Below are 27927 nucleotides of genomic sequence, written 5' to 3'. Positions count from 1 at the left end.
GAGAAGGAGAAGCACCAGTTCCCTGCAACAGGAGGAGACTACACGCTGTCCCCACCTCCACCGCTTCCACGCAGGAGCAGAGCAGCGGGAGCTGCCTCTGCCTTCGCCACTTCCACCAGCAGGAGCAGAGAAGGAGGAGCTGCCTCTGTCTCTGCCACCTCCATCGCCACCTCCATCAGCAGAGGGTGAATACCTGCTGGTTCCCTCTCCACTTCCACCAGCAGAGGGTGAATGCCTGCTGGTTCTGCCTCAACCGCCATGGGAGGACTACTTGCCCCTCCCACCTCCACCAGCAGAGGGTGAATTCCTGCTGGTTCCGCCTCAACCGCCGTGGGAGGATTGCTTGCCCCTCCCACCTCCACCAGCAGAGGGTGAATATCTGCTGGTTCCCGCTCAACCGCCGTGGGAGAACTGCTTGCCGCTCCCAGCTCCTCCAGCAGAGGGTGAATACCTGCTGGTTCCGCCTCAACCGCCATGGGAGGACTGCTTGCCCCTCCCACCTCCACCAGCAGAGTGTGAATACCTGCTGGTTCCATCTCCACCTCCACCAGCAGAGGGTGAATACCTGCTGGTTCCACATCCACCGTCATGGGAAGGACTGCTCCTGCCCTGCCTCGCACCGCCCAAGGATGCCTGCCTCGCACTGCCCAAGGATGCTTGCCTCGCACCGCCCAAGGATGCCTGCTTTGCACCGCCCAAGGATGCCTGTTGCTCCGCATAGCCTGGGGCTGCCTGTTGCTCCGCATAGCCTGGGGCTGCCTGTTGCTCCACATTGCCTGGGGCTGCCTGTTGCTCCGCATTGCCTGGGGCTGCCTGTTGCTCCGCATCACCTGGAGAGCCACCAGTTACAGGGTATGAGGGAGAAGTGGAGCTCCCGCTGCCGCCTCCATGGCCAGGGGCTCCCCTCCCGAGTTCGCCACCTGAGGGTCCGATGCTGCTGCCGTCGCCTCCCGAGGGTCCGCTGCTGCTGCCGTCGCCTCCCGAGGGTCCTGTTTTGCCTGGGGTCGCTACCAGTCCTGCCATGTGGCAGGAAATACTGTGGCTGGAGCCCCATGAAGGGCAGCTGCCGGCCACGAAGAAGGGGGGGGAGGTCAGAAGACCAGCTCCCCCAGCCGCACTTTCGCGGCAGGAAATACTGTGGCTGGAGCCCCAAAATTTTTTTGGCCAGAGGAGCCGACCTGTGCGCAGGCCATCAGAACTCTACGGCTGTTTGGGTGGGAGGAGGACATCCCACCGTGGCCACCACCTTTGGCCCGTTGCTGCCCCTGTTCCTGGGCCGGGACTGCTAGCCGGGACTTTGGGGACTAAGGGGGGAGGTGGCCGAAAAGGCCATGTGTGCTGCGCACAAGGGGGGGCATGTGTGGCGGAGTGTCCCGCCCCTATTTATTATTATTTGTATTTGTTTGCGGCGCGGATAAAAGCGCCGCGTCTTTTGTTATTGTTTTTTATATTTATATTTAAAAACCCTGTGAGGATGCGTGACTGATCAGCTACCAAACACGTGCAGACTGTGGCTGAGGGGTAATAAGATAATTAACAGCTAGTTAACCCCTCGGCCAGAGTATAAGAACCTGCAGCTGTCCGTGCTGCAGGGTTGGGTGTACAGAGAGGAGGTATGAGGAGATAGAGAGGAGACAGAAAATAACAATTGCTAAAACGTGCTGGATTAGCCAGCACGACACTTACTTGTTTGTCTGTTTATTCGTTTGGCCCTCGTGCCCTTTGGTTTCTGTTTTGTTGTTTTGTTTAAATCTTTTGTTTTGTTTATTAATAAAATCAGCTGAACGCCGTTGCGTTCAGTTTCACCCGCCCATCCATTGTTTTGGTTCAGTTACTTCCTGGTCCGTGACGTCACCACACGTCACCACTGCGAGCCATCCTGCCACAAGGTTCTATACCCTCGTTGGAGCATGTTGTGACCAGTCGAATCACGAGCCGCCACTGGTTAAAATGAAGTTTGTAATGGGCTGGATAAGTCTTTAAAACATTGAACGTAGCTGATGGAGGTCCAGGGCAGGATCTTCTGATGGAACGGTAAATTGTGCTGGCTCTGTGGGAGCAGGGGAGGGGCGCCTGATTGCGGGCGAGGAGTAAAGAGAGATTCTGCAGACAAAGCTTTGTGGTAGATTTAAATAGAGCTGCAAAACTCTGTCCATTGGGGATTTAAGAAACATCACATTTTACTACCTTCATCGTGACCTAGTGAGTGACATAGCCACAGCACTATGAGTGTTGTGAACAAGATGGCTTCAGTGGTGACGTCAGACCAGAAACACAGACTCAGGAAGGGCATGTTGGCCAAACAAATAAACAAATAAGTATCGTGCTGGTGAAACCCAGCACACTTAGCAGTTGTTTCTATCTCTCTCCACAAAACCCGTCTCACCTCTGACACTCTCCACCTTGAGTCGAGAGAGTGGGTCTTTTATATTCTGGCCGAGGGGTTAACTAGCTGTTAATTAATTATTACCCCTCGGCCACAGTCTGCACGAGTTTAGTAAGAACATAAGAACATAAGAAGAACATAAGAAAGTTTACAAACGAGAGGAGGCCATTCAGCCCATCTTGCTCGTTTGGCTGTTAGTAGCTTATTGATCCCAGAATCTCATCAAGCAACTTCTTGAAGGATCCCAGGATCTTGCTCATCAGGAGAAGTGACCTAGGAAGTGCAAGAAGTTAAAAAGCATTGCTTGCAAACAGAGATTTCTTTAACCTAGTGAATTATAGTAGAACCCCAGAGTTATGAATACCAAACTTATGAACTGACATGTCTACCGAAACCCCCACTTTCAACTGGAAGTATGCAATCACATAGGCAACCAGATAGGTGCCGGCAGCAGCGGACCCACGGGTGAACTCGGGAGGGGAGCTCCTGGCCATGGAGGCGGCAGCGGGAGCTCCACTACTCCCTCGTACCCTGCAACTGGTGGCTCCACAGGCGATGCGGAGCAGCAGGCAACCCCAGGCGATGCGGAGCAGCAGGGAACCCCAGGCGATGCGGAGCAGCTGGCAACCCCAGGCGATGCGGAGCAGCAGGCAACCCCAGGCGATGCGGAGCAGCAGGCAACCCCAGGCGATGCGGAGCAGCAGGCAACCCCAGGCGATGCGGAGCAGCAGGCAACCCCAGGCGATGCGGAGCAGCAGGCAACCCCAGGCGATGCGGAGCAGCAGGCAACCCCAGGCGATGCGGAGCAGCAGGCAACCCCAGGCGATGCGGAGCAGCAGGCAACCCCAGGCGATGCGGAGCAGCAGGCAACCCCAGGCGATGCGGAGCAGCAGGCAACCCCAGGTGATGCGGAGCAGCAGGCAACCCCAGGCAATGCATGGCAGGCATCCTTGGGCGGAGCGAGGCAGGCATCCTTGGGCGGAGCGAGGCAGGCATCCTTGGGCGGAGCGAGGCAGGGCAGGAGCTGTCTTTCCCATGGTGATGGAGGTGGAACCAGCAGGCATTCACCCTCTGCTGGTGGAGGTGGGAGGGGCAAGCAGTCCTTCCACGGTGGTGGAGACGGAACCAGCAGGTATTCACCCTCTGCTGGTGGAGGTGGTGGCGGCAGAGGCAACTCCTGCTGCTCTGCTCCTGCTGGTGGAAGCGGTGGAGGTGGGGACAGCGTGTTGTCTCCTCCTGTTGCAGGGAACCGGTGCTTCTCCTTCTCCTCCTCTTCCTGGAGAATGGGGCAGTTGACCACAAAGTGGCCCCATTCCCCACAGGCAGTGCACCAGTTCATGGCCTCAAGTGCGCTGAGGTATGCTTCCCAGCTGCCCTTCGGTCGTCCCTCCTCCTCCTCTCCAGGGCGGGGGCAGTTGACGACGGAGTGGCCCCCCTTCCCGCAGGAAGGGCACCAACTTGAGGCCTCGACCAGGCGAAGGTAGCCATCCCAGCGTCCACTCTTGAGCTTCCCTCTCTTGGGCGCTTGACGCTCAGGCTCCACCTTCATGGGCGCTGGATGCACGGGCTCCCCCCTTCTGGGCACTGGACGCACAGACTCCCCCCTCTAGGCGCTGGATGCACGCACCCCCCCCCCCCTCTGGGCGCTGGATGCACGCGCTCCCCCCCTCTGGGCGCTGGCTGGCACCTCCCCTCCTTCCCTTCTTCGGGACCAGCAGTTTCCCCTTCTGCCATGGAGGGGGCTTGTCGGGTGCTTTGTGCCTGACCTTGCCAATGGCAAAGCACCACTCCTCCCCTTTGAGGCAGGTGAGGCAGGTTTCCTGATCCACCTGCGGCGATGGTATGGCCTTCAGGTGGATCCACTACTCTGCGGTCTCCACCTCACCTCGATCGAAGGCCTGCACAAAGAGGGGGTCTTTATATGGGCACACTTCAGGGAGGTGCTCATACTCCAGGCAGGCGAGGCACCATGTAGTCCCTCCTTCCTTCAACTCCCTCTGATGCTCATGCCACCTCTCCATGTAGGCATCCACTTTATCCATTTTTTTTTTTTTTTCAAAACAAAAAACACTATTTTTGAAAAAAACTAACCAAAAAAACGCCCTTTGCTGTTCCTGGTCCAGCTCCTGTAGGCGGTGTTTGTCCCAAGCAGGACACGATATGTGACCGAGTTGTCTTTGAGTGGCATGTGGGTGGTGACGTCACGGAGCAGGAAGTAACTGAACGCAACGGCGGTCAGTGTTTTATTAAATGATAAAACAAACAAAAAATTTGAACAAAACAAAACACTACAAACAAAAGGGCACGTTGGCCAAACAAATAAACTAATAAGTATCGTGCTGGTGAAACCCAGTTAGCAGTTGTTTCTATCTCTCTCAACAAAACCCGTCTCTCCTCTGACACTGAGAGAGTGGGTCTTTTCTATTCTGGCCGAGGGGTTAACTAGCTGTTAATTAATTATTACCCCTCGGCCACAGTCTGCACGAGTTTAGTAAGGATGCGTGACTGTCAGCTAGTTAAATAATCAGTAGCTGATCAGTCACGCATCCTCACAGGGTTTTTAAAATACAAAAACAATAACAGATAATGGCGGCGGGTTTTATCCACGCCGCAAACAATAATACAAATAAGTTCAACTTTATATTAAACAGCTGAATTCAGAGAATAACTTTCCTTAGATCAAGCTCATTTGGAGCTTTGGAACAGTCAGTTTATCATGGCATTTTGTCATTGGACGAGAAAAAAAATTAGAAAGAATATATATTCACTCAGTAGTGTTGAATATAGAAAAAGTTATCAATAAATAGATTTATCTCACAAATGTTCAAGGAAATGTTCAAATCCAGTTTCTGATATATCCAGTGTTATGAGACTTTTCCAATAATTTTTTTTCCTCACAGTTTATTCTCTTTGCAGGTGGAAGTTTGTCTTCCATGTTTACCTGGCTTTCCTTGGCACATGTGTAATAATTAGGGTAAGTTTGACCCAACAGTTTACCATAGTTAAAACCTTTCTGTGATGTCGCTCTTTGATCTTTTGATTGATTAATTCTTCTAACTAAAAGTGGTTTTGAAATGAAGGGGAGTGAGGGGCAGATATGTTGTTGATTAACAAATCCACAGTTTGTTCTATGCATCCACAGAAAACTGTGGATTTGTCAACAATTCAACAGAAAAGCGAATAGTATTTTATTACGCAACAATCATTTCAACAATTAAGTTAATTACAGCATTACACATTTCTAGCATAACACTTAGAAAAGGGCTTGCAATTTCAGTTCAGCATTTCATATTGTTATGAAAAGTAATACAATTATACATTAACATGATGTAAACAAATAAATCATAAGTACAAAGTTACTTCCACATAAACCCCCCTCCCCCCCTTCTATTTTTTTTTCACATTTTTCTGGAAAGGTTAATTAAATCTCCATCAATTACACAGACATTAGATGTAAACTCAGCTTTTGCATTTCTTTTGTTTTTGCCATTGTTCAAACAAGCTTACAGCACACTTGCATTTTGCCTGAGTACTTTTCGAAAACCAGTCGCTGCCAATTATATTTAGGTCTTCATCTGTTTAGGTTCAGCAAAACAATCAATAACTTTACTCTCTGTTCCTGGTTCACATTCTTTTGTTTTTTGCATCTTTATTTTTCTACCACTTTCATGTTCACAACATCTAAAACATAGTCCTCACTACCATCTTCACTTACAACAGACACTTTTGTCTGTGTAAGAGGGATTTCATTCAAACTAAAACTCCAAGGAAGTCATGACAACATTCCCACAGTATGAGACACAAACATTATAACAGAACTAAGCATAACAAAAGAGCAAAACTGAATCTCATTATCGAACAAGTATCAATTTGGAAAACATTTAAGTGACATAAAAAGAGTTGAATCGGTAAGAAAATAATCCACAGTTTCTCGTGCCTAACGGTGAATTTATTTTACAAATTCAGCACTTCTCGTTGTTAATCCCTTACAAAAGCATAGCAAAGTTTAATAAAGCATATTGAAACGACAGTAAAGCAGTACCAAAGAGTCCAACAAAGAGCAACCAGAATAATCCCAGGGTTTCAAAGAATGAGCCATGAAAAATGTAGCCTAGAACAAAGAAAAAAAATAGGGGGGACTTGATTGAAGTATTTAAAAGCAATTGACATAGGTAACCCAAATCAGTACTTTAAGCGCAGCACAGAAACCAGGGCCAGAGGAACAGTTGGAAATGAAGTGGCAATAGATTTAGGGCAGAGGGAGTGAGATGCTTCTTCACACATGGAGGGTATGGAATGGGCCACCTAATTATGTTGAGACAGAATCACTTAGATCCTTTAAGATTCAACTTGAAGCTTTGAGATCAATCAGCTACTAAGAACCAGATGAGTTTAAATGGGCCAAATGGCCTCCTTTCGTTTTTGAATGATCTTTTGTATGTTCTTATGTAAAGCATAAGTAAGCATTTTGGCGACCAGAGATGTATGGTAAAGCATATTAAAAAACATGGCAAAACATGGCAAAGTGTAGTACATATACACACTATAGCCATGGGAAAGCATGGGGAAACTGTTTACAGGGCTATAACATGGTAGCACAAAGCAGTGGTTACCCAGGGTCTGAAGTAGATCAGCATTTATTGATACTCATCATAGCATCATATTAATATTGAAATTAATAGAAGTTGTCAGTACTTTGGGGGCCACTGTACAGTATTTAAGAATTTCCACATTTTGAACTGGGAGAACAAAATGAATGATTAAAAAATAATTCAAGTAAAAATGTCAATGACATTTTGAAAATGTAGTACATACGATATTGTTTTTAATTTCAGAACCCTTGGGTGTTCGATACCAGACAGTATTGGGAAAACTGGCCATTTCAGGTAAGGTGGTGTGGCGGAGTGGCGGGGTGGCCCTGCCCCTGTGTGTATTTTGTGTTATAAGTTGTATGTGGCGTGTTATTGTTGGTGGAGGTATTGGTAAACAGAGTGTGGGTTATGTAGCACAGGCGATGTAAAGTGTATAATTGTATTTAGGCACAGGGATTGCACATGCAGATTAAAATGGGTATTAGTATGGAAGCACGAGGAGCATAATTAATTCATTTGCAGATGTCCTGACATTCCAATTGAATGATTGATTAGTGTGTTCGAGAGTGGAGAACGGGAGAGAGAAAGTAGGGAGCAAACTTTAAAAAGCTAAAAGTAAACAATTGCTACGCATGCTAGTTTAAACTAGCACGATACTTGTTTATATTAGTGTTTTGTTTGTCTATTTAATTTGGCCAACGCACCGTTCGTTTTGTTAAGTGTGTTCTGTTTTGTTCAACCTTTTATTTTCTGTGTATTCTTAAAACGCATAAGCAAGCGCATTTCACCATATCACCTCGCAGTGCTGTGTTTCTTCCTGGTCTGACATCACCACACACGTCATCCTTGTCACATATGGTGTCCAGCGTGGGATAACAGTGCCTCCACGTGTCAGACCAGGGATACTGCGGGTGCAGTTTATCTCTTTCTTTTGAAAAAAAAATGGAGAACTGGGTGTGCTGGGGCAAGGACAGTGGCCGGTTCCAGCACAACGGCAGACTTCGGGACTTCCTTGAGGGCCTGGAGGAAGAAGGATGGTGCCTGGCTTGTGGGGAGTTCAGTCAGATGAGAGGAGAAGAGGAGGAGCTGCCAAAGAAGAAAAAAAAGAAAGAGCGGCTGGTCCAAGGGGCGAGCTAAGGATCACCCAGAAGCACCCATAGCCCCAGTGCAGGCTGTTTTTGTATCCACCGCAAGGGGATGACAGCCTGCTGTGCCCATTGTCGTCATCCGGGAGAGACATCCCGATGTTCTTGCCATTGTCTTCAGCGCCCAAGAGGGTGGTGCCTGACAAAGAGAAACCCAAGAGGAGGAGGAGGGATGACTGGGTGGCAGCTAGGAGACCTACCTCAGCGCTCTCGAGGCCCAGAACCTGTGCCCTGCCTGCATGGAGTGGGGCCACTTTGTGGTCAGCTACCCTGCCCTCCAGGAGGAGGAGAGGGAGCACCAGTTCCCAGCATTACAGGGAGACTACATGCGGCTCCCATCTCCACTGCAAGAGGGAGACTATCTGCAGCTCCCACCTCCACCAGCAGAGGGAGACTACCTGCATCTCCCATCTCTCCCACTAAAGGGAGACTATCTGCAGCTCCCACCTCCACCAGCAGAGGGAGACTACCTGCATCTCCCATCTCCCCACCAAAGGGAGACTACCTGCCGCTCCCACCTCCACCACACAAGGGAGAGCTGCACCAGTTCCCTGCAGCCAAGGGAGAGCCACATTAGTCTCCAGTGACAGAGGGAGAGCTGCACCAGTCTCTAGAGAAAGAGTGAGACTATCTGCTGCTTCTGCCTCCACCACTAGAGGGAGACTACCTGCAGCTCTCACCTTCACCACCAGTGGGAGACTACCTGCAGCTCCCACCTTCACCACAAGAGGAAGGACCAGGACATGATGCTCGCATTCCTCAGCAGCCATTGCATAGGCTGCTGAGGGGAGCACGGGGGAAAACAACCCGGCCGCAGTGGCCGCTAAGAGGGCCAGCACCGCCGCAGCCACTGTCAGAGTGGCCAACCACAGCACCACGATTGGTCATACCTCCATCACTAGGGGGAGAAGTGGAGCTCCCGCTGCCCTGTCCCGCACCGCCTGGGGCTGCCTGTCCCGCACCGCCTGGGGCTGCCTGTCCCGCACAGCCTGGGGCTGCCTGTCCCGCACCCCCTGGGGCTGCCTGTCCCGCACAGCCTGGGGCTGCCTGTCCCGCACCGCCTGGGGCTGCCTGTCCCGCACCCCTTGGGGCTGCCTGTCCCGCACCCCCTGGGGCTGCCTGTCCCTCACCCCCTGGGGCTGCCTGTCCCGCACTGCCTGGGGCTGCCTGTCCCGCACCGCCTGGGGCTGCGTGTCCCTCACCCCCTGGGGCTTCCTGTCCCGCGCCGCCTGGGGCTGCCTGTCCCGCACAGCCTGGGGCTGCCTATCCCTCACCCCCTGGGGCTGCCTGTCCCGTACCGCCTGGGGCTGCCTATCCCGCACCGCCTGGGGCTGCCTGTCCCGCGCTGCCTGGTATTTAGACAGGTATTTAGGCATGGTGATTGCAATCACTCCACGTGCAGATTAAAATTGGTATTAGTATGGAAGCACAGGGAGCACAATTAGTTCACGTGCAGATGTACTAAGATTCCAATTGAATGATTGATTAGCAATCGAGTCTTGGTACAGCTGCATATAAAGAGTTTTCACGCACACAGGGTGGTGTGTTCGATAGTGGAGAACGGGAGAGAGAAAGTAGGGAGTAAACTTTAAAAAGCTAAAAGTAAACAATTGCTACGCATGCTAGTTTAAACTAGCACGATACTTGTTTGTATTAGTGTTTGGTTTGTCTATTTAATTTGGCCAACGCACCGTTTGTTTTGTTAAGTGTGTTCTGTTTTGTTCAACCTTTTATTTTCTGTGTATTCTTAAAACGCGTAAGCAAGCGCATTTCACCATATCACCTCGCAGTGCTGTGTTTCCTCCTGGTCTGACATCACCCCCTGTAACAGGGGGAGACCTGTGCTGACTCTTCTGGTGTATTCAAAGTGCTGCAGGAAGAGGGCAGCAGATGTTCAATATCCGCCTGTTGGTCATGGCAGTGACACGGAGAGGTGCAAGAGAGGGTGTGTGGGCTTTCCTTCTCTCTGAGTGGCTGAGAGGAGGGTTTTAGGGGGATTGCTGGCCCTATAAAATAATATTCTGCTGTTCCCTTAGGTCTGCCCTTTTAAAGAGATGTGCGGACACTCTGGTCCAGAACGGGAAGGAAAAATCTGAAAAAAAATAACCCAACGAAAGAGAATAGGGGTAGCGGGGAAAACCGTGGGCAGACCCCCTAAGTATTTATAGCAGGCTGAGGGAGTGGTGAGAGTAGGATGGAGACCCGGGCCGTGCGGATAGCGACGGTTGGGGTGAAGCTGCTGAATGCAGCACCTTTTTATTTGTAGTTTTGATTACTGTGGTTTATTTTCCTTTTTTCTTTCGCCTTTTCATTATTCTTTTGTTGAGCACATGTGAGTGCACCTGCACCTGTATTCTGTACCGCCTCTAGTATTGTTGTGGTTCTGTTTTTACCATCGTTGGTAGGCAGACCACGGTCAACAGCGCCATCTGCGGGCTGAAAAGAGGAATTACCCACCCGTAATAAAACTGGGCAGCTGTGCAGTGTTTCAAGTTCACCTGTGTCTCCCTTGTGTCAGTGAATTACCCACCACCCTTCCACACCCCCACATGTCATTCCTTGTCACAGGTGGATTAAAAAAAAAATCTGATTTTAATTAAGAAAATGTGCAAATTGAGGTGATGAAAAAGTAGATCACAAAAATATATACTTTTAGTTCTACAAATGCCACTGCAAAGAAAAAAGAAGCTATGTTGCAAAACTGACAGATATACCCAAATACTACCCCCAAGTTAAACAGCAGTGAAAAGTATTTAAATTGAGTCAGCTAACAGCAGGGTTTATTTTGCTTGGTTGATTTAACTTTCTTAGAGTGGACTGCTGCTAAACTGAACTTACAGGTCCCAGAGTGGCTCATGTGGTGTGCAGGGTGAGTCAAGCAGTCAGGGTAGCACAGGGTTACATCCTGGCTGAGTAAAGTTGCCATCTTCACTGGGGATTTCCCAGGAAGCATGGCACTGGTGCTGTGATGTTGGGGAGGTTAAATCATCAGAGTATATTTCACTTCACCGCCCTGCAGAGGGCCCTACTGGCCAGGGGCCCTGTGAGTTAAAGCTGACACCTGCAGGGCTGGCCTTTGTCCTCCAGAGGCCGGTAGCTCACTGACATCCATTCTCAAGTTCTTGGGTGTAAAGAGGCAATGGCTCACTCATGGGGTTTGAGAACATCCTCTGACCTTCATTTCTTTTGAGCTGTTGTGGACAATTGCACTCGCCTACCGATGCCTTGACCGGACTGCACCCAACTACCTCCAGACCCTCATCTCTCCCTACACCCCCACCCGACCTCTCTGCTCCGCCTGCACTAAAAGACTGGCTGTACCTCCTCTACGCTCCCCTGCCTCAAGAGCCCGCTCCTTCTTCACCCTCGCCCAGCAGTGGTGGAACGACCTTCCTATGGATGTCAGGACTGCCCAGTCCCTGACCACCCAAGACACACCTCTTCAGACAACACCTGTAAAACCCAAATCTTCCCTTCTGGACAGTATAGCACTCTGATTTTTAATGCACTTTAACTTGCACTTATCTGCTCCCTATTTTACTGTATTTATTCCTGCACTTAATCCAATCTATAGTATTTTGTATTTCACTTGCACTCGTATCTAACCCTGATGTAACTATCAACACAGTTATCTGCCCCAATATCAAATCGTACTGTGTTTTGTATTTGCTGTTATTAGGACTGAAGTCGTTATATTTTGTATCTTGCTCTTAATTGTACTGTGATTCTTGATATGTATTTTATTTTGTATACAACTGTAAGTTGCCCTGGGTAAGGGTGTCTGCTAAGAAATTAATAATAATAATAATAATAATAATAATAATAATAATAATAATAATAATAATAATAATAATAATAGCTGCGGTGAAGGAAGATAATTGGACAAAATAATTGGGCACACTAGAAAGAAACTGAACCTACATAGGCAGTATGTTCTCAGAAGCTTGGGTCTAATTAACCTCCTGCTCTTCCCTCTTGCAGAATCTATTGCCTGATATCCGCTATCACATGGTGGTTGAATTATCCTTTTACTTGTGCCTTGTCTTCATGCAGTTTTTTGACACAAAACGAAAGGTATGTTTTACCCAAAACTATAGGATGAGTTACATGTTATAAGAGTTTTAACTAGTTTTGACAAGTGGAAACTCTGCCAGCCACTTTCATTGGGATTTCAAATAATGTTGCCCAGTGATAACACAACATGGTACAGTTCTATGGGAATGTGGTGTCGTTTTTAAGAATTCTGTCGTTGGATTTGAATGAATGCAAGAGGAGATTCACAAAAAATGCATTCAATACATTTCTCAAATTTTATTTGCATTATTGCATGCTTGTGGTCCCTATGCTTCTAATCATACATTGTTGAAAATTTGAACATGTTTGTCTCATAGAAAGTTATACAAAAGACAATATAAAATGAAAAAAATAAAATACAAAATTAGAATTTTAGAAAGAAAGCATTTTATTTTCTATTATGGAAAACACCAAAATTGAACGTCAAACACAGACAATCCCACAAGCTATACAGAAGATAGTGTAAAATAAACGTAGCTTTTAAAATGTGTGTTATTTTTGTATGTTAAAAATATGCACAATGAAAACTATAGTTAGCATCTTAAAAAGGGAAGGACCAAAACGCTTGTCATTGAATGGCTATAAATATAAGGAGCAACTGGTTTACTTGAAGACAACAGCCTCCCTGGCACTGGATACTGCACACAAATTACAACTGACTAACCAACAGGTTGCAAATACAATGACATTTACACAGACAAGCTCACGAATGATCTTGTAATAATCCTCTCTAAGGAAAGACACAGCATTTTATAATCTCCAGCCATGCCTCTTCCGAACAGGATTAATCATTCAATAAATATTTCACCTGGAATGATTTTATACAAACATAAACTATTACCCAGCATCCATTCCATTTACAATAAAGCATTTGCTAACTTTTTACATGTTTCTTCTCATTTATACGTATTTGTTTCACCTGCATGAATACCATCCTTGTTTACCAAACACGATCATTAAACTATACTATTGTTTACTCGTTATTATTATAATTGTCATTATTATTCTCTAGTCCCTAACCATTAAAGACTGAACATCAGCATTACCCCTTCTTCTCTTGGAAGATTACCGAACATACGGCTATAACAAAACCTTTGACCCACATGTAGCTATGGCAACTTCATTAAGGGAACCGCCCTAATCTAAATACAGCAATACACCATCATATATCAAATACACTTGATCAACAGCATGCTGAATACCTAATAAACCAAGGCTCTATCTCCAGTAGAATAACACTCACAATAATAATCACAATAACAAGTTGTTCAATATAGGGTCTCACCCTCAGGATCACCTAGAAATGTAGGATTGAGACATAATTAAACTACATAAAGAAACTACAAAATGATATTGCAAAAGTCTACCGGAAGCCATAATAGTAGTATAGTATTTCATGTCAGATTTCAAGAAGTATATGGAATACTACAAAGAGTTATGTAATTAAATTTTTTTACATAACATTATTCAGCAGGTTTCATTCGACTTTACGAATCAAAATTAGGGTGATGCAAAACTTTTGGCCATAGCTGTAAATATAGTGTAATGCACAGAGAGGTATGGTAAAGCAATTTAAAAACACATGACAAACCACGGTAAACTATGGTAAATGCATAGCATAACCATGGGAAAAGCATGGTGTGGCATGGCAGAATCCCTGCTGCTGTAAATAGTGTGTGTGTGGGAATGTAAGGTTGGCAGGGATGGGGTTAAATCTATCCCTGCCAGGATCACAGGTCTGGCCATTCCCCAGTTAGGTAACTGGTGCTAATTGAGGAGTGGCCACATGTATAAAAGGAGTCAGAAATATTTTGTTTGTTGGAGGAGTTTATGGTGTGATTTTTTGTATTGATTATCAATGTGGTAGTGAAGGCTAATGCCCAGACTACACATAGTTATTCTTTTGTTTAAACCTTTTATTTTGGCCCTAGTGCCATGTTTATTTTGTTCCTGTGTTTTGGTATTTGTCTGGGTCAAATATTTCAAGGGTGCATACTAGCCTTGGCCCGGGACACTACGCCACAATATATATATATATATATATATATATATATATATATATATATATACACACAGTATATATATATATATATATATATATATATATATATATATATATATATATATATATATATATATATATATTGTAACACATCAGGGAGGGGGTTTGTGTCCTCCCTGAAGAAAACATGTGCGTATGCACATTTTGTTTAATTGTTTTTTTATTTTGTTTAATTGTTTTATTGTTTAATTATCACCCGCACCAGATATTTATTGTAAATTAATGCCAGGCGGGGTATTTGAGACGTGCAGCTTGGCTGCACGGGGCTGCTGAGTAGAAGGAGGCAGATGAGGTGCTCTGCTTCCGAGCAGTCAAAGTGTAAGTGCTGTGAAACCTGTGTGTTTAGGTTTTGGTTTTTATGACAGATAAACGGCTTAGCCATCCTGCGAGCTAGTCAGGGACCTGCATGAAACGTTTAGTTAGTGCTCAAAACGGAGCTAGGTGTTTTGTTTCGTTTTGTTTAATTTTTGTGTGTTTATTAAAAATTAGCGCGACAGCGCTGAAAAACTCCATTTCTTGTGTCCTGGGTCGTGATTTTAAAGGGGCAACGAACCCGAGTGAGTGCCGGGCTGTTACAAAAGTTTTAGGCAGGTGTGAAAAAATGCTGTAAAGTAAGAATGCTTTCAAAAATAGACATGTTAATAGTTTATATTTATCAATTAACAAAGTGCAAAGTGAGTGAACAGAAGAAAAATCTACATCAAACATCAAATCAATATTTGGTGTGACCACCCTTTGCCTTCAAAACAGCATCAATTCTTCTAGGTACACTTGCACACAGTTTCTGAAGGAACTCGGCAGGTAGGTTGGCCCAAACATCTTGGAGAACTAACCACAGTTCTTCTGTGGATTTAGGCAGCCTCAGTTGCTTCTCTCTCTTCATGTAATCCCAGACAGACTCGATGATGTTGAGATCAGGGCTCTGTGGGGGCCATACCATGCTACAGCCAAATATTTCAAATTTTGACTCATCAGTCCAGAGCACCTGCTGCCATTTTTCTGCACCCCAGTTCCTGTGTTTTCATGCATAGCTGAGTCGCTTGGCCTTGTTTCCACGTCGGAGGTATGGCTTTTTGGCCGCAAGTCTTCCATGAAGGCCACTTCTGACCAGACTTCTTCGGACAGTAGATGGGTGTACCAGGGTCCCACTGTTTTCTGCCAATTCTGAGCTGATGGCCAATTGCGAAGGGAAGTAAGCATGATGTGTCTTTCATCTGCTGCAGTAAGTTTCCTTGGCCGACCACTGCGTCTACGGTTCTCAACGTTGCCCGTTTCTTTGTGCTTCTTCAAAAGAGCTTGGACAGCACATCTGGAAACCCCTGTCTGCCTTGAAATTTCTGCCTGGGAGAGACCTTGCTGATGCAGTATAACTACCTTGTGTCTTGTTGCTGTGCTCAGTCTTGCCATGGTGTATGACTTTTGACAGTAAACTGTCTTCAGCAACCTCACCTTGTTAGCTGAGTTTGGCTGTTCCTCACCCAGTTTTATTCCTCCTACACAGCTGTTTCTGTTTCAGTTAATGATTGTGTTTCAACCTACATATTGAATTGATGATCATTAGCACCTGTTTGGTATAATTGTTTAATCATACACCTGACTATATGCCTACAAAATCCCTGACTTTGTGCAAGTGTACCTTGAAGAATTGATGCTGTTTTGAAGGCAAAGGGTGGTCACACCAAATATGGATTTGAATTAGATTTTTCTTCTGTTCACTCACTTTGCATTTAGTTAATTGATAAATATAATCTATTAACATGTCTATTTTTGAAAGCATTCTTACTTTACTGCATTTTTTCACACCTGCCTAAAACTTTTGCACAGTACTGTATATATATTTTTAATGAATATATATATAATGAATCAGTCCTTAGACATTCAAGCATTATAACAACCAGCACTAAAAGCCAAATAAATAATCAAATTATTATTTTTAAAGAGAATTGGCGGGAAGGGACGCTATATAAAAAGAAAAAGAGTAGGATGGTGGGTGTTTTTTTGTCTGTAGGGAGGGTACTAGTGTCCTTCCTGTTTGTTTTGCCATTTTCTTTAAGAACTGAAAAAAAAGCTACCACTAAGCTGGCTGAGTCCGTTTCCCTTTTCTCCGGCGATCCACGAGTCTCACGCGACGACCTGCCTCGGTTAAGCCAGGAAGTAAACGGGCCAAGATGGAGGGGCAGGCGGTAACAACTGGTGTCAGAAGCGGGGATCGTACCGAGAGGGGAGAAACAAACGAACTGAAAGCATTACTGGTGCAGTTGCTCCAAAGCCAGAACGAGTTGAAATCTGACATACAGAACAGCACCAAGGCAGCACAAGCTCGGAATTGCAGAAACCGCAAGTCAACTACGCAATGAAATAGAAGGGCACGGAGACATCACAGAGAAACTGGAAGGTTTTGAATGTAAGCTAAAAGAAGTTCGCAATATGGCTATGGACGAACATGATTTACTGAAGGAAAGGGTGGAGCGCTTGGAAAAACGGCCGACTACAGCGCTCTCCAGCCCCACTCCACAACAGAAAGTGAAGCCGAGTAAATTCAATGGGGAAATTGACTGGACAGCATACTATCAGCACTTTGAGACGGTGAGTGCTCTAAACGGGTGGACTGACAAAGAGAAGCGGGCCCAGCTTGCTGTTAGCATAGACGGGGAAGCTATGACTGTACTCACCTTGCTACAAACGGAGGCTGCATCAGACTACAGCAGGCTGGTGGATATCCTTGCTCTGCGCTACGGGCGATCACAGAAGGAGCTTGCCAAAGCTCAATACGACACCAGGAGGAAAAAGCCAGACGAGTCCCTTGCTGACTTTGCCCAGAATCTACAGCGCCTTTTCGCTTTTTCATTCCCTGAAGTGCCGGAGAAATGCACAGATGCCTTGCTCGTCAACTTCATCAGTTTGCTTCCGTTCCGTGAACTGAGAATCCGACTGAAGGAGGGATCTTTTGCTACACTCACCGACGCACTCAATCAAACCATTCTGCTGGAGTGAATCTGTGTGACCATGAGAAAAGAAACCGGCTCAGCAGCACACTGTTCGCCGCACTCAAACCCAGGATGAGGCGACAACTGGCGTGTCTGCAAGTGGGAGAATGGAAGGTAACTCTAATCCTGACATAGGGGTGTTATTAGGAAATTTGGTCGAAAAATTGGATGCTGTGGGGAAAGCTATAACTGAATTGGCCACTCCTAAAACTGGTAAATTTGACGGGGAGTATCACTATTGTCACAAGACAGGGCACATTAAGGGATTTTGTCAGAAGTTAAAAAAGGGATCAAAATAAAGAGGGAAAGCCAGGGGACAAAGCAATGTCTGCAAATGATCAGGGAAACTAGTATGTTCCTAGGTTGCAAGGCTGAACCTGGTAAATAATGTGAAGGAGGCCTCTGAAACTGTGTTGGTTATCCGCTGTGAAGTAGAGGGTTTGCCGGTCGATGCAGTAATAGATACTGGAGCGAATTTGACTGTCATGAGTTCCAAACTATTTGAGCAAATTGTTTCGAAAATTCCAGATTGTAGTGTTACTGAGACTTGCAGCATTAAGACTGTAACCAGAGATGTGACGTCAGCAACTAGAACTGGCGAGGTAAAATTTTGAATCAGCCAATGCACTTTACATCACAGCGTCTGGGTGGCTGACATAGCAGACAATTTATTACTAGGTTTGGATTTCTTACAGATACACCATGGGGTTTTAGATTTAACCAGGAATTTACTGTCTTTAAATGGCACAGAGGTTGAATTACGTCACCCACAGGCAGAATCAGAACCTGATTGTTGTGGGCGTGTTGTTGCAGCTCGTAGACTTAAGAACATAAGAAACTTTACAAATGAGAGGAGGCCATTCAGCCCATCTTGCTCGTTTGGTTGTCAGTAGCTTACTGATCCCAGAATCTCATCAAGCAGTTTCTTGAAGGATCCCAGGGTGTCAGCTTCAACAACATTACTGGGGAGTTGGTTCCATACCCTCACAATTTTCTGTGTAAAAAAGTGCCTCCTATTTTCTGTTCTGAATGCCCCTTTATCTAATCTCCATTTGTGACCCCTAGTCCTTGTTTCTTTTTTCAGGCCAAAAAAGTCCCCTGGGTCAACATTGTCTATACCTTTTAGGATTTTGAATGTTTGAATCAGATCACTGCGTCTTCTTTGTTCAAGACTGAATAGATTCAATTATTTTAGCCCGTCTGCATACAACATGCCTTTTAAACCCAGGATAATTCTGGTTGCTCTTCTTTGCACTCTTTCTAGAGCAGCAATATCCTTTTTGTAACAAGGTGACCAGAACTGCCTTACTGTCCCAGCAGGTACTGAGATACTGGTGGCAGCAGAGTTAGAAGGTGAAAGAGCTGATGGGGCTAATGGGGTTTAATTGAAATTTGTCCTGACAGTAATGTGCACCCTGCCATTTTAGTCGCAAGGTCAGTGGTGGATCTAAAATCGAAAGCGGTGCCTATTAGGCTGTTGAATATTTGTCACACTGACCAAGTAATTAAAAAGGGTCATGTGTTAGCTGAATGGGAAGCTGCAACACTTGTGCAAGCTGAGAGTGTAGCGGGCTGCTCATGCAGACAGGTGCCATCCAGTGGTGATTCTGAGAATTGCTGTAGACTAGAATGTGGGGTGGTTCCTAGAACACTGCCTGCCCATTTAAAAGATTTGGGGGAAAGAAGCAGTGCTGAGCTAAATGAGGAACAACAAAGAAAACTTAAAACTTTGCTGATTGAGTACCAAAATGTATTCTGTAAAGATGAGGATGACGTTGGTAAGACTGCACTGGTAATGCAACACCAATTAAACAGGCACCTAGGAGGATCCCAGTAGCCAAGCAAGGGGAGATGGAAAGCATGGTTGGAGACCTCAAAAGGCAAGGGGTTATTGAAGACTCCAGCAGTCCTTGGGCCTCACCAATAGTATTGGTGAAGAAGAAGGATGGCAGCACTAGGTTCTGTGTAGACTACAGAAAATTAAATGAGGTTACTGAGAGATTCTTACCCGCTGCCGAGAATAGATGACACCCTTCAAGCATTGAGTGTTCTGTCTCGTTTTCCACACTAGATTTAAAGGCTATTGGCAAGTGGAGGTAGACAAAGCAGACAGACCAAAGACAGCATTTACCGTTGGACGGGGGCTGTACCAGTTCAATGTGATGCCCTTTGGTCTCTGCAATGCCCCAGCTACATTTGAAAGGCTTATGGAGAGGGTGTTGTCAGGTTTGCCATGGGAAGTCTGTCTTATTTACCTTGATGATGTGCTGGTGCATGCTCACACATTCCCACAGGCGCTAGCTAATCTAGAGCAGGTCCTTGTTAAACTTCAGAAAGCTGGTTTAAAACTAAACCATGCGAAATACAAGCTCTTTAAAAAAGAGGTGGGTTACCTAGGTCACATAATGAGTGAGCATTGTGTTGCTACAGACCCAAGCAAAATAACAGCAGTCAGCAACTGACCAAGACCGACCAATGTAACTGAGGTACGCCGCTTTTTGGGTTTATGTTCCTACTATAGGAAGTTCATTGAGTCCTTTGCAGACATTGCTAAGCCATTGCATGCTTTAACAAAGAAGGGACAGCCGTTCCTTTGGAGTGAAGTATGTGAGAGTGCTTTTATTCACCTCAAACCGGCTTTAGGCTCTGCCCCTTTACTAGGTTACCCTTGATTTGACCTTCCATTCACCCTGGACACAGATGTCAGCAACGTGGGAGTTGGAGCTGTCCTTTCACAGGTCCAGGATGGAGTGGAACGGGTCATAGGACACTACAGCCAGACACTAACAGCACCAGAAAGGAACTACTGAACCACTCGCAAGGAACTGCTAGGTGTTGTAAAAGGTGTCACACACTTTCATCATTTGTATGACCAACCTTTTGTGGTACGTACTGACCACTCTGCTTTACAGTGGCTTTTCAGGGAGGGCCAGATTGCAAGGTGGCTACAAAGCCTACAGCAATATTAGTTTAAAGTGTTACACCATCAGGGGGCAAAGCATGGCAATGCTGATGCCCTATCGAGACGACCCTGTATGGTTACGGAGTGTAGTTTCTGTACCAGGGTAGAGCAGCGGGAGAGCAGCAGTGTGGGTGGAGAACAGGGTGCTGTAACAGGGGGACCCCCAGGAGGGCCAGGGTGGGATTACTTCAGCTCAAGAACCACTGTGCCGGTTAACACGCAAAGCCACTGCGAGCAAGCCGCTTGTCGATGGTCACAGTGCTGAAGACCTGAGGGCTGCTCAGCAAGCTGAGCCTGATTCACTCCTCTGTTTAATTGGAAAGAACAGGGGGGTCGTCCCCAGTGTCACACCTCAGCTCAGACATCAGAGCAAACTGGGCTGTTTGGGATAGTATAGAGTTAAAAGATTGCTTTATTGTAAGTGGGAGGCTCCATCGTGGGGATGCTGCAGGTATCAGCTGTTGGTTCCAGGGTCCCTGAAGAAGGAGGTACTAACCATGGCTCACAATACCAGGGCTGGTGGGCACTTTGGTGTGGACAAAACCCTGGAAAAGATAAGAGAGTGCTTCTACTGGTTTAAGTGTAGGCAGGAATGTGAGAGGTGGTGTAGGAAGAGTACAGACTGTGCTGCGAGGAAGGGACCGCGGAAGCTTAAAATCGGCTGCCGACCAGGTAAAGCGGTGCTATGATGTGAGAGCTGTGGCTGACACTTATGAGGTGGAAGACAAAGTGTGGTTTCATAACCCATGCAGGTGTAAGGGCAGGTCACCCAAAAGGATTGGGAAGGGCCCTATACAGTGTGTAAAAAATTAAATGATGTGGTGTTTGCTATTCGGAAAGATAACAGGTCCAAACCTAAGGTAATTCATCAGGACCGCCTTTGGAGGTACAATGGGGATTAGTCTGGTTGAAAATGAAAAAAGGAAAAAAAATGTTGTTTAAGGCTATTAAAGTCATCGGGACGATTGACCCTTAGAAGGGGGTATTGTTGTGCTGCTGTTATTGGTTGTGGCCAATTGGCGGGAAGGGGCGCTATATAAAAAGAAAAAGAGTGGGACATGGGCGTTTTTTTGTCTCTGTTAAGCCTGTAGGGAGGGTACTAGTGTCCTTCCTGTTTGTTTTGCCATTTTCTTTAAGAAATAAAAAAAAAAACTACCACTAAGCTGGCTGAGTCCATTTCCCTTTTTCCAATGCTGGAGAAAGCAAACTGCTGGTCCCCAGCCAACCTCCGGCGATCCACGAGTCTCACGCGGCGACCTGCCTCGGGTAAGCCAGGGAGTAAACAGGCCAAGATGGAGGGGCAGGCGGTAACAATATTGTAGTGCAGGAGCAGCTGATTTGCAAGACAATGTGGGAATGGACCTCATTATGGACTGGGGAAGGGGATAGGCATACTCTGTAAATAATGTGTGTTTGTAAACTGTGTTATTCTTGTTCAGATCTGTTAGCGTTCTCTGGTAGGGGGTGGCTGATGGTCGAATACGGGGGGGTGAGGAACTATGCCCCACCCCCCGACAGGAACCAGACCCCTCTTCATCCCCTGGACAGCTACCACTTCCTGTGTTTCCCCTGCCCCATTCTCCCTGAACCCCCCCTGTGACTGTTCAACCATCCCCACCACCCTACCCTCTCGAACCTGGACACCCCCCCCCCCCCTTGCTTGAACCAGCTGGACCACTGGACTCCCCCTTCTCCCTCACTACTACTCGGGCTGCGGTGGAAACAGTCTGGCACAACAGTGTGGTTGCCTTGAAACAATTTTGACCGTACCTGTGTGGGAGACAGTTCACGCTGAGGAGTAACCATGCCCCCCTCCAATTGCTGGTTAATTTCAAGGAGCCAGAAGGCCAGCTTGCCTGCTGGCTGGAGCAGCTGCAGTACAGTTTCAAAATCCTGCACCAGGAGGCAACCACCACACAAATGCAGACATGTGGACACTGCAAGCACAGGGAGCAACAAGAGGACACAGCGCTAGCAAGGGCAAAGGGGGATCAAAGCAGTCTCTATCGTGCCAGCTGTGGAGTGACAGATGCAACAGGAGCAAGACCCAGATCTACAGCCCGTGTTACAGTGGGTCGCTGCTGGTCAACGACCCCCCTGGGAACGCATCGCTGCCTGCTCACCAACCACCAATGGGCTGTGGTTACAATTGGACAGCCTGGCAGTAAGAGGAAATGTACTGCAGCAACGCTGGGTCGAACCAGCCTCCAGGGAAGAACGGTGGCAGCTGGTGGTCCCCCGGATGCGAAACGCTACTGTATTAGGGGCTGTGCATGGGGTCCACGGAACGGGGCACTTTAGAGTGAAGACCCTGCCGCGCCTGTGACAGTCATACTACTGGGGCATCTGTCACCAAGACGTGGAGGAACACTGTCGCAGGTGCGACGAGTACACTGCTCGCAAGAACCCCTCCGGTCAGTCCCATGCTCCCCTTCAACAGGTCCCCATTGGAGCCTCCATGGAAAGGGTAGGGGTGATGTTCTGGGCCCCTGTGGCAAAGTGGTAAAGACGTGCAGGTGAGTGCAGTGCAGAGTAATCACACAGACAACGTTGGTACAGGTGCAAGGGTGTTTATTTAATTCAATAAATGTCCAGCGCCTTAAGGCAAACCTGCAAATAATAATAGTGTTGGAAGTGATACAGCGGCGTGTATCACTTCTGATTTGTAATCCACGGGTTTGACCCGTAACCCCAAAGTCCCGTTCAGTCACCCACACAAAACACAAAACACAGACACAGTTTTGACAGTGTGTGATTATAGTGCTAGTGGTGAAAACAAAGACAGTTCAGATAGTGCAAAGCGTGAATGGTGAAGTCCGGTTTTGTCGCTGGCCTGCGGCTGCAGCTCCGGATCATGCTCAGTATCCTTCAGTGGCTAAACAATACACAAGACACACAGAGGTTAGACACAGACATGAAAACACTCACAGTTCTTCACGCTACGGGCTCCTTCTCGGTTAGTTTGTTTAACCATATACAAAGGAACAGATCACTCAAGCCATGCCCCCTATTTATACCCTCGCCCATGACCCTGAGGTTAACGAGCGCATCCGCTCCTCCAGTCCTCGGATGCCACGCCGCTTACCGTCCGGGTCACTGAGCTCGGGTGCCATAGCTCCGCCCCCTTCCGAACTGACCGACTTCCATCTACCCTACGGAATAAATTGTCGTGCCATTTCATTAAGGGTACTCTGTTCCTCGTGCACCGTGCCCTCACAGGTCGAGAGGGAGATCTAACACCAAGACTCATTCGATCTCTGTCACAGCCCCCTACCTACATCTGATGCAGGAACCAGTTTGTGCTGGTGGCCATGGACTATTTTTCCAATTGACCAGAGGCTCATGGCACAATTGCAGACGCCCTGATTGAAGGATTCTTTGCCCGGTTCAGGGTACCCCAGGAGCTGCACTCTGACCAGGGCCGGAACTTTGAATCCAGGTTAGCCGATGTCTGCCACTGCTTGGGGGTGAAGAAAATCTGCACCACCCCCCTCCACCCCCAAAGTGATGGTCTGGTGGAGCACTTCAATAGGACACTTGCTGCCCAACTTGTCATCACGCCCCTTATTCTGCTGCCTTACCATATTGCCGTACAGGAGTCCACCGCCTGTACCCCAGCCTTGCTTATGGTGGGAAGAGAGCTCTAAATGCTTACCGAGTTGCTGTTTGGTCCTCCCCCGGACTTGAATATGCCTGCCACCTACAAGACCGACTGGACACAGCCCATCAGTTTGCCAGAGACCAGCTCCAAGCTGCAGGAGTCCATCAAAAGCGTAACTATGACATGAGGGAGAAGGGGAGGCATTTTCAAACCGGAGTGCTTGTTTGGGTCTACGGGCCCAAGAAGAGGAAAGGACGCTGCCCGAAGTTGGATAGCCCCTGGCTGGGGCCTTGCAAAATCATCTCCTGGCTGGGAGATGTGATTTACAGGGTGAGGCTACCCCTTTAATTACCCCTTTTACCCCTGTAATGTTGTTGAAGCTGACACCCTGGGATCCTTCAAGAAGCTGCTTGATGAGATTCTGGGATCAATAAGCTACTAACAACCAAACGAGCAAGATGGGCCGAATGGCCTCCTCTCGTTTGTAAACGTTCTTATGTTCTTATGTTCTTTCTGGTCGCGACATAGTCCTTCACCATGACTTAGCTCCTTATCAAGGTGACCGCAGACCTGGTGAGTTACTGCCTGCTTCCCCTCATCCCTCTGATCGACTGTGACCCCGCAGGAGACCACACCATCATCTGTCTCAGCCTGCATCATCCACCCCTACCAGGAGGCTGTGTGGTCCAGTGGAAAAAGAAAAGAGCTTGTAACTAGGAGGTCCCTGGTTCAAATCCCAGCTCACTCACTGACTCACTGTGTGACCCTGAGCAAGTCACTTAACCTCCTTGTGCTCCGTCTTTCAGGTGAGACGTTGTTGCAAGTGACTCTGCAGCTGATGCATAGTTCACACACCCTAGTCTCTGTAAGTCGCCTTGGATAAAGACGTATGCTAAATAAACTAATAATAATAATAATAATAATAATAATAATAATAATAATAATAATAAAAAAACGCTCATCTCCGGGAAATGTTAAAGAGGGAGGCAATGTAGCGTGGGGCAGCTGATTTGCAAGACAGTGTGGGAATGGACCTGATTATGGACTGGGGAAGGGGATAGGCGTACTCTGTAAATAATGTGTGTTTGTAAACTGTGTTATTCTTGTTCAGATCTGTTAGTATTCTCTGTGTATTTTGGTGCTCGTGTGACTGAGAGCTGAGAGACTGTCTGTGTGTGAGTGCGTCACTGAGGGGGGTGGGAGCAGGTCTGACATGACCAGTCAGGGATAGGTAGTGTTGGACCAATGAGTGATGAATGGGGAGGGACTTGGGGGTGTGTGTGGAGATGACAGTCTGTAAGAGAGAAGCGAGACCTTTTGGCGGGAGAGTTGAGAGAGAGTTGAAAGAGAGAGTTGAGAGGAAAGGAGTTTGAGACACTGTTCATAAAAGCTAAAATAATAAATACAGTGGTTAACTTGTCTCATTATATCCTGGAAACCTCACAGCTCAGTACTACAAGGCATAGACCTTGGAAATAGAAGAGCAGCTCACATAGCAAATTCTATGGGAATTGAAACAAAACCCCAAATAATGTTTATTTACACAGGCTCAGTATGCAATTAATGAAAAATAGAAAAAAAGAATAATGTAAACAAATAATTTTGCACAGTAATACGTAGATTGTGAGTCAATGAGTCCAGTATATGCAGTAATGTAAGAAAAGAGTAAAAAAAAGAAAGAAAAATAAAGTAAAAAACAACCAGTAAAATCGCAGTGATTCAATGTCCTTAGTTATCTTCAGTGCTTGTAAAAAAAAACAGCGGTTCAAAGTAATATTTGTAATCCAAACAAAAAAGTAACTGGAAAACAACAGCTAAAAAAAATAATAATACAAGAGGAGAAATCAATTGTCCCAAAAAAAAAAAAACAATGGTCTCACTCATCTTCCAATCCAAAGATTAATGAGCAATTTTTCAGTGTGGCAAACACGGCTTGAGAGGAAATGAAGACTTCCAAACAGAGGTAGAAACATCCAAAGCAATAACAGCTCTGCTGCAGTTCATTATTTGTTATCTATAATGTTGTTTTATTATTTTCTTTTTCTAAGAACCTGAGTAACAAATGTATTTCAAACATTCGATAGCTATAAATCAAGAAAAACAACTAATCTACAATCTGTATTCTCTCTCAGCAACTAAAGAAACAGGATCTTTTTTTAAAGGGATACACACCTAAAAACATAATAAACAGGAAAATCAGCTTAAATAATTTTATATATATATATATATATATATATATATATATGTAGCCTCCACTCCAGTCGATATTTACTCCCACCTCCGCCAGCAGAGGGAGAGTTCTTGCTGGTTCCGCCTCCACCTCTGTGGAAGGACGACTTGCCGCTCCCACCTCCACCAGCAGAGGGAGAGTACCTGCTGGTTCCGCCTCCATCTCCCCCGCTGCTGCCGTCCCGAGAGCCAGAGGGGGTGGAGCTGCCGTCTCGAGAGCCAGAGGGGGTGGAGCTGCCGCCCCGAAAGCCAGAGGGGGTGGAGCTGCCGCCCCGAGAACCAGAGGGGGTGGAGCTGCCGCCCAGAGAGCCAGAGGGGGTGGAGCTGCCGCCCCGAGAGCCAGAGGGAGTGGAGCTGCCGTCCCGCAAACTAGAGGGGGTGGAGCTGCCGTCCCGAGAGCCAGAGGGGGAGTAGCTGCCGTCCCGAGAGCTAGAAGGGGAGGAGCCACGGACCCGAAAGCCAGGGGAGGAGCCACGGACCCGAGAGCCAGAAGGGAAGGAGCCACGGACCAGAGAACCGGAAGTGGAGGAGCCACAGACCAGAGAAACGAAAGGGGAGAAGGCTGATGCCCCTCAGCAGCCCTTGCACATGCTGCTGAGAGGAGCCCAGTGGAGGCGCACCCGACTGCGACGTCAGGAAGTGCCAGCCTGACCTCAGAGGACGCTAGAATGTCCACAACCACTACTGCCAATGCCGGAGTGGCTGGAGCTGTTGCCATCAGAGGAGCTGGAACTGCCGTTGCTGGAGTGGTCGCCGTCTCTGCCTGCTGTTCCCGAGGTTCCATCTGCTGTTCCTGATGGTCCGCCGTCTCCGCCTGCTGTTCCCAAGGGTCTGCCTACTGTTCCTGAGGGGCCGCCGTTCCCGCCTCTGCCACCAGGGAATTGAATGTATTCAAGACTGAATAGATTCAATTCTTTTAGCCTGTCTGCATACGACAAGCCTTTTAAACCCGGGATAATTCTGGTTGCACTTCTTTGCACTCTTTCTAGAGCAGCAATATCCTTTTTGTAACGAGGTGACCAGAACTGAACACAATATTCTAGGTGAGGTCTTACTAATGCATTGTAAAGTTTTAACATTACTTCCCTTGATTTAAATTCAACACTTCTCACAATATATCCGAGCATCTTGTTGGCCTTTTTTATAGCTTCCCCACATTATCTAGATAAAGACATTTCTGAGTCAACATAAACTCCTAGGTCATAGATTCCTTCTTCAATTTCAGTATCTCCCATATGATATTTATAATGCACATTTTTATTGCCTGCGTGCAGTACTCCTATTTTTGTGTCATCTGCAAATTGAACACGCTACGGTGTTTGGAAAGAATACACGCTACAGCGTTTGAAAAGAATAAAGACACACTACAGCGTTTGAAGTTCACCTATATTTAAAGAAGTCAGTGTTTGTGAGGGCTGACGCCTTAATAAGTTCAATAATAATTAAAGGGGCACTTTGTTACTATATATATATATATATATATATATATATATATATATATATATATATATATACACACACACACACAGTAGATGCTGGTTATTAGCAACCCTGATAAAGAGAACTTTCGGTTATTAACAACATTTTCACGGGAACCAATCCCATCCCATAGACTTTAATGTTAATGGATTAGCAACTGCCTGCAACTTAATGACAACTTTGTTTTACAATTTATTTTATTTTAATTTTTTTTATATAAATTTAGTCGTTGACAATTATTTTTATTATTTTCTCCCAATTTGGAATGGTCAATTATTTTATTATGCTCAGCTCACCGCTACCACCCCTACTACAGGGGTCGCGGTGAGCTGAGGACACCCAGGCCGACCTAACCCTCCCTCCCCTCGGGAGACGCTCGGCCAATTGAGCGCCGCCCCCTGGGAGCTCTC

The 27927-nt window shown here is 46.7% G+C and overlaps 1 protein-coding gene across 1 annotated transcript in view; it reads left to right on the top strand.

Moving 5' to 3' along the window:
* The window catches only part of LOC117433315 (ceramide synthase 6-like), a 62785-nt gene that overhangs the window by 20711 nt on the left and 14147 nt on the right, over positions 1 to 27927 (top strand). The window contains exons 4-6 of the mRNA XM_059006767.1: positions 5303 to 5360; positions 7222 to 7272; positions 12105 to 12197. Coding sequence (XP_058862750.1) covers positions 5303 to 5360; positions 7222 to 7272; positions 12105 to 12197 — 202 coding nt within the window. The remainder of the gene's footprint in view (positions 1 to 5302; positions 5361 to 7221; positions 7273 to 12104; positions 12198 to 27927) is intronic.

Source organism: Acipenser ruthenus, chromosome 33 (genome assembly GCF_902713425.1).
Source record: "Acipenser ruthenus chromosome 33, fAciRut3.2 maternal haplotype, whole genome shotgun sequence".
Taxonomy (NCBI): Eukaryota; Metazoa; Chordata; class Actinopteri; order Acipenseriformes; family Acipenseridae; genus Acipenser; species Acipenser ruthenus.
Note: the sequence above shows the minus strand (reverse complement) of the source record. Positions and strands in the feature narration are given on the sequence as shown.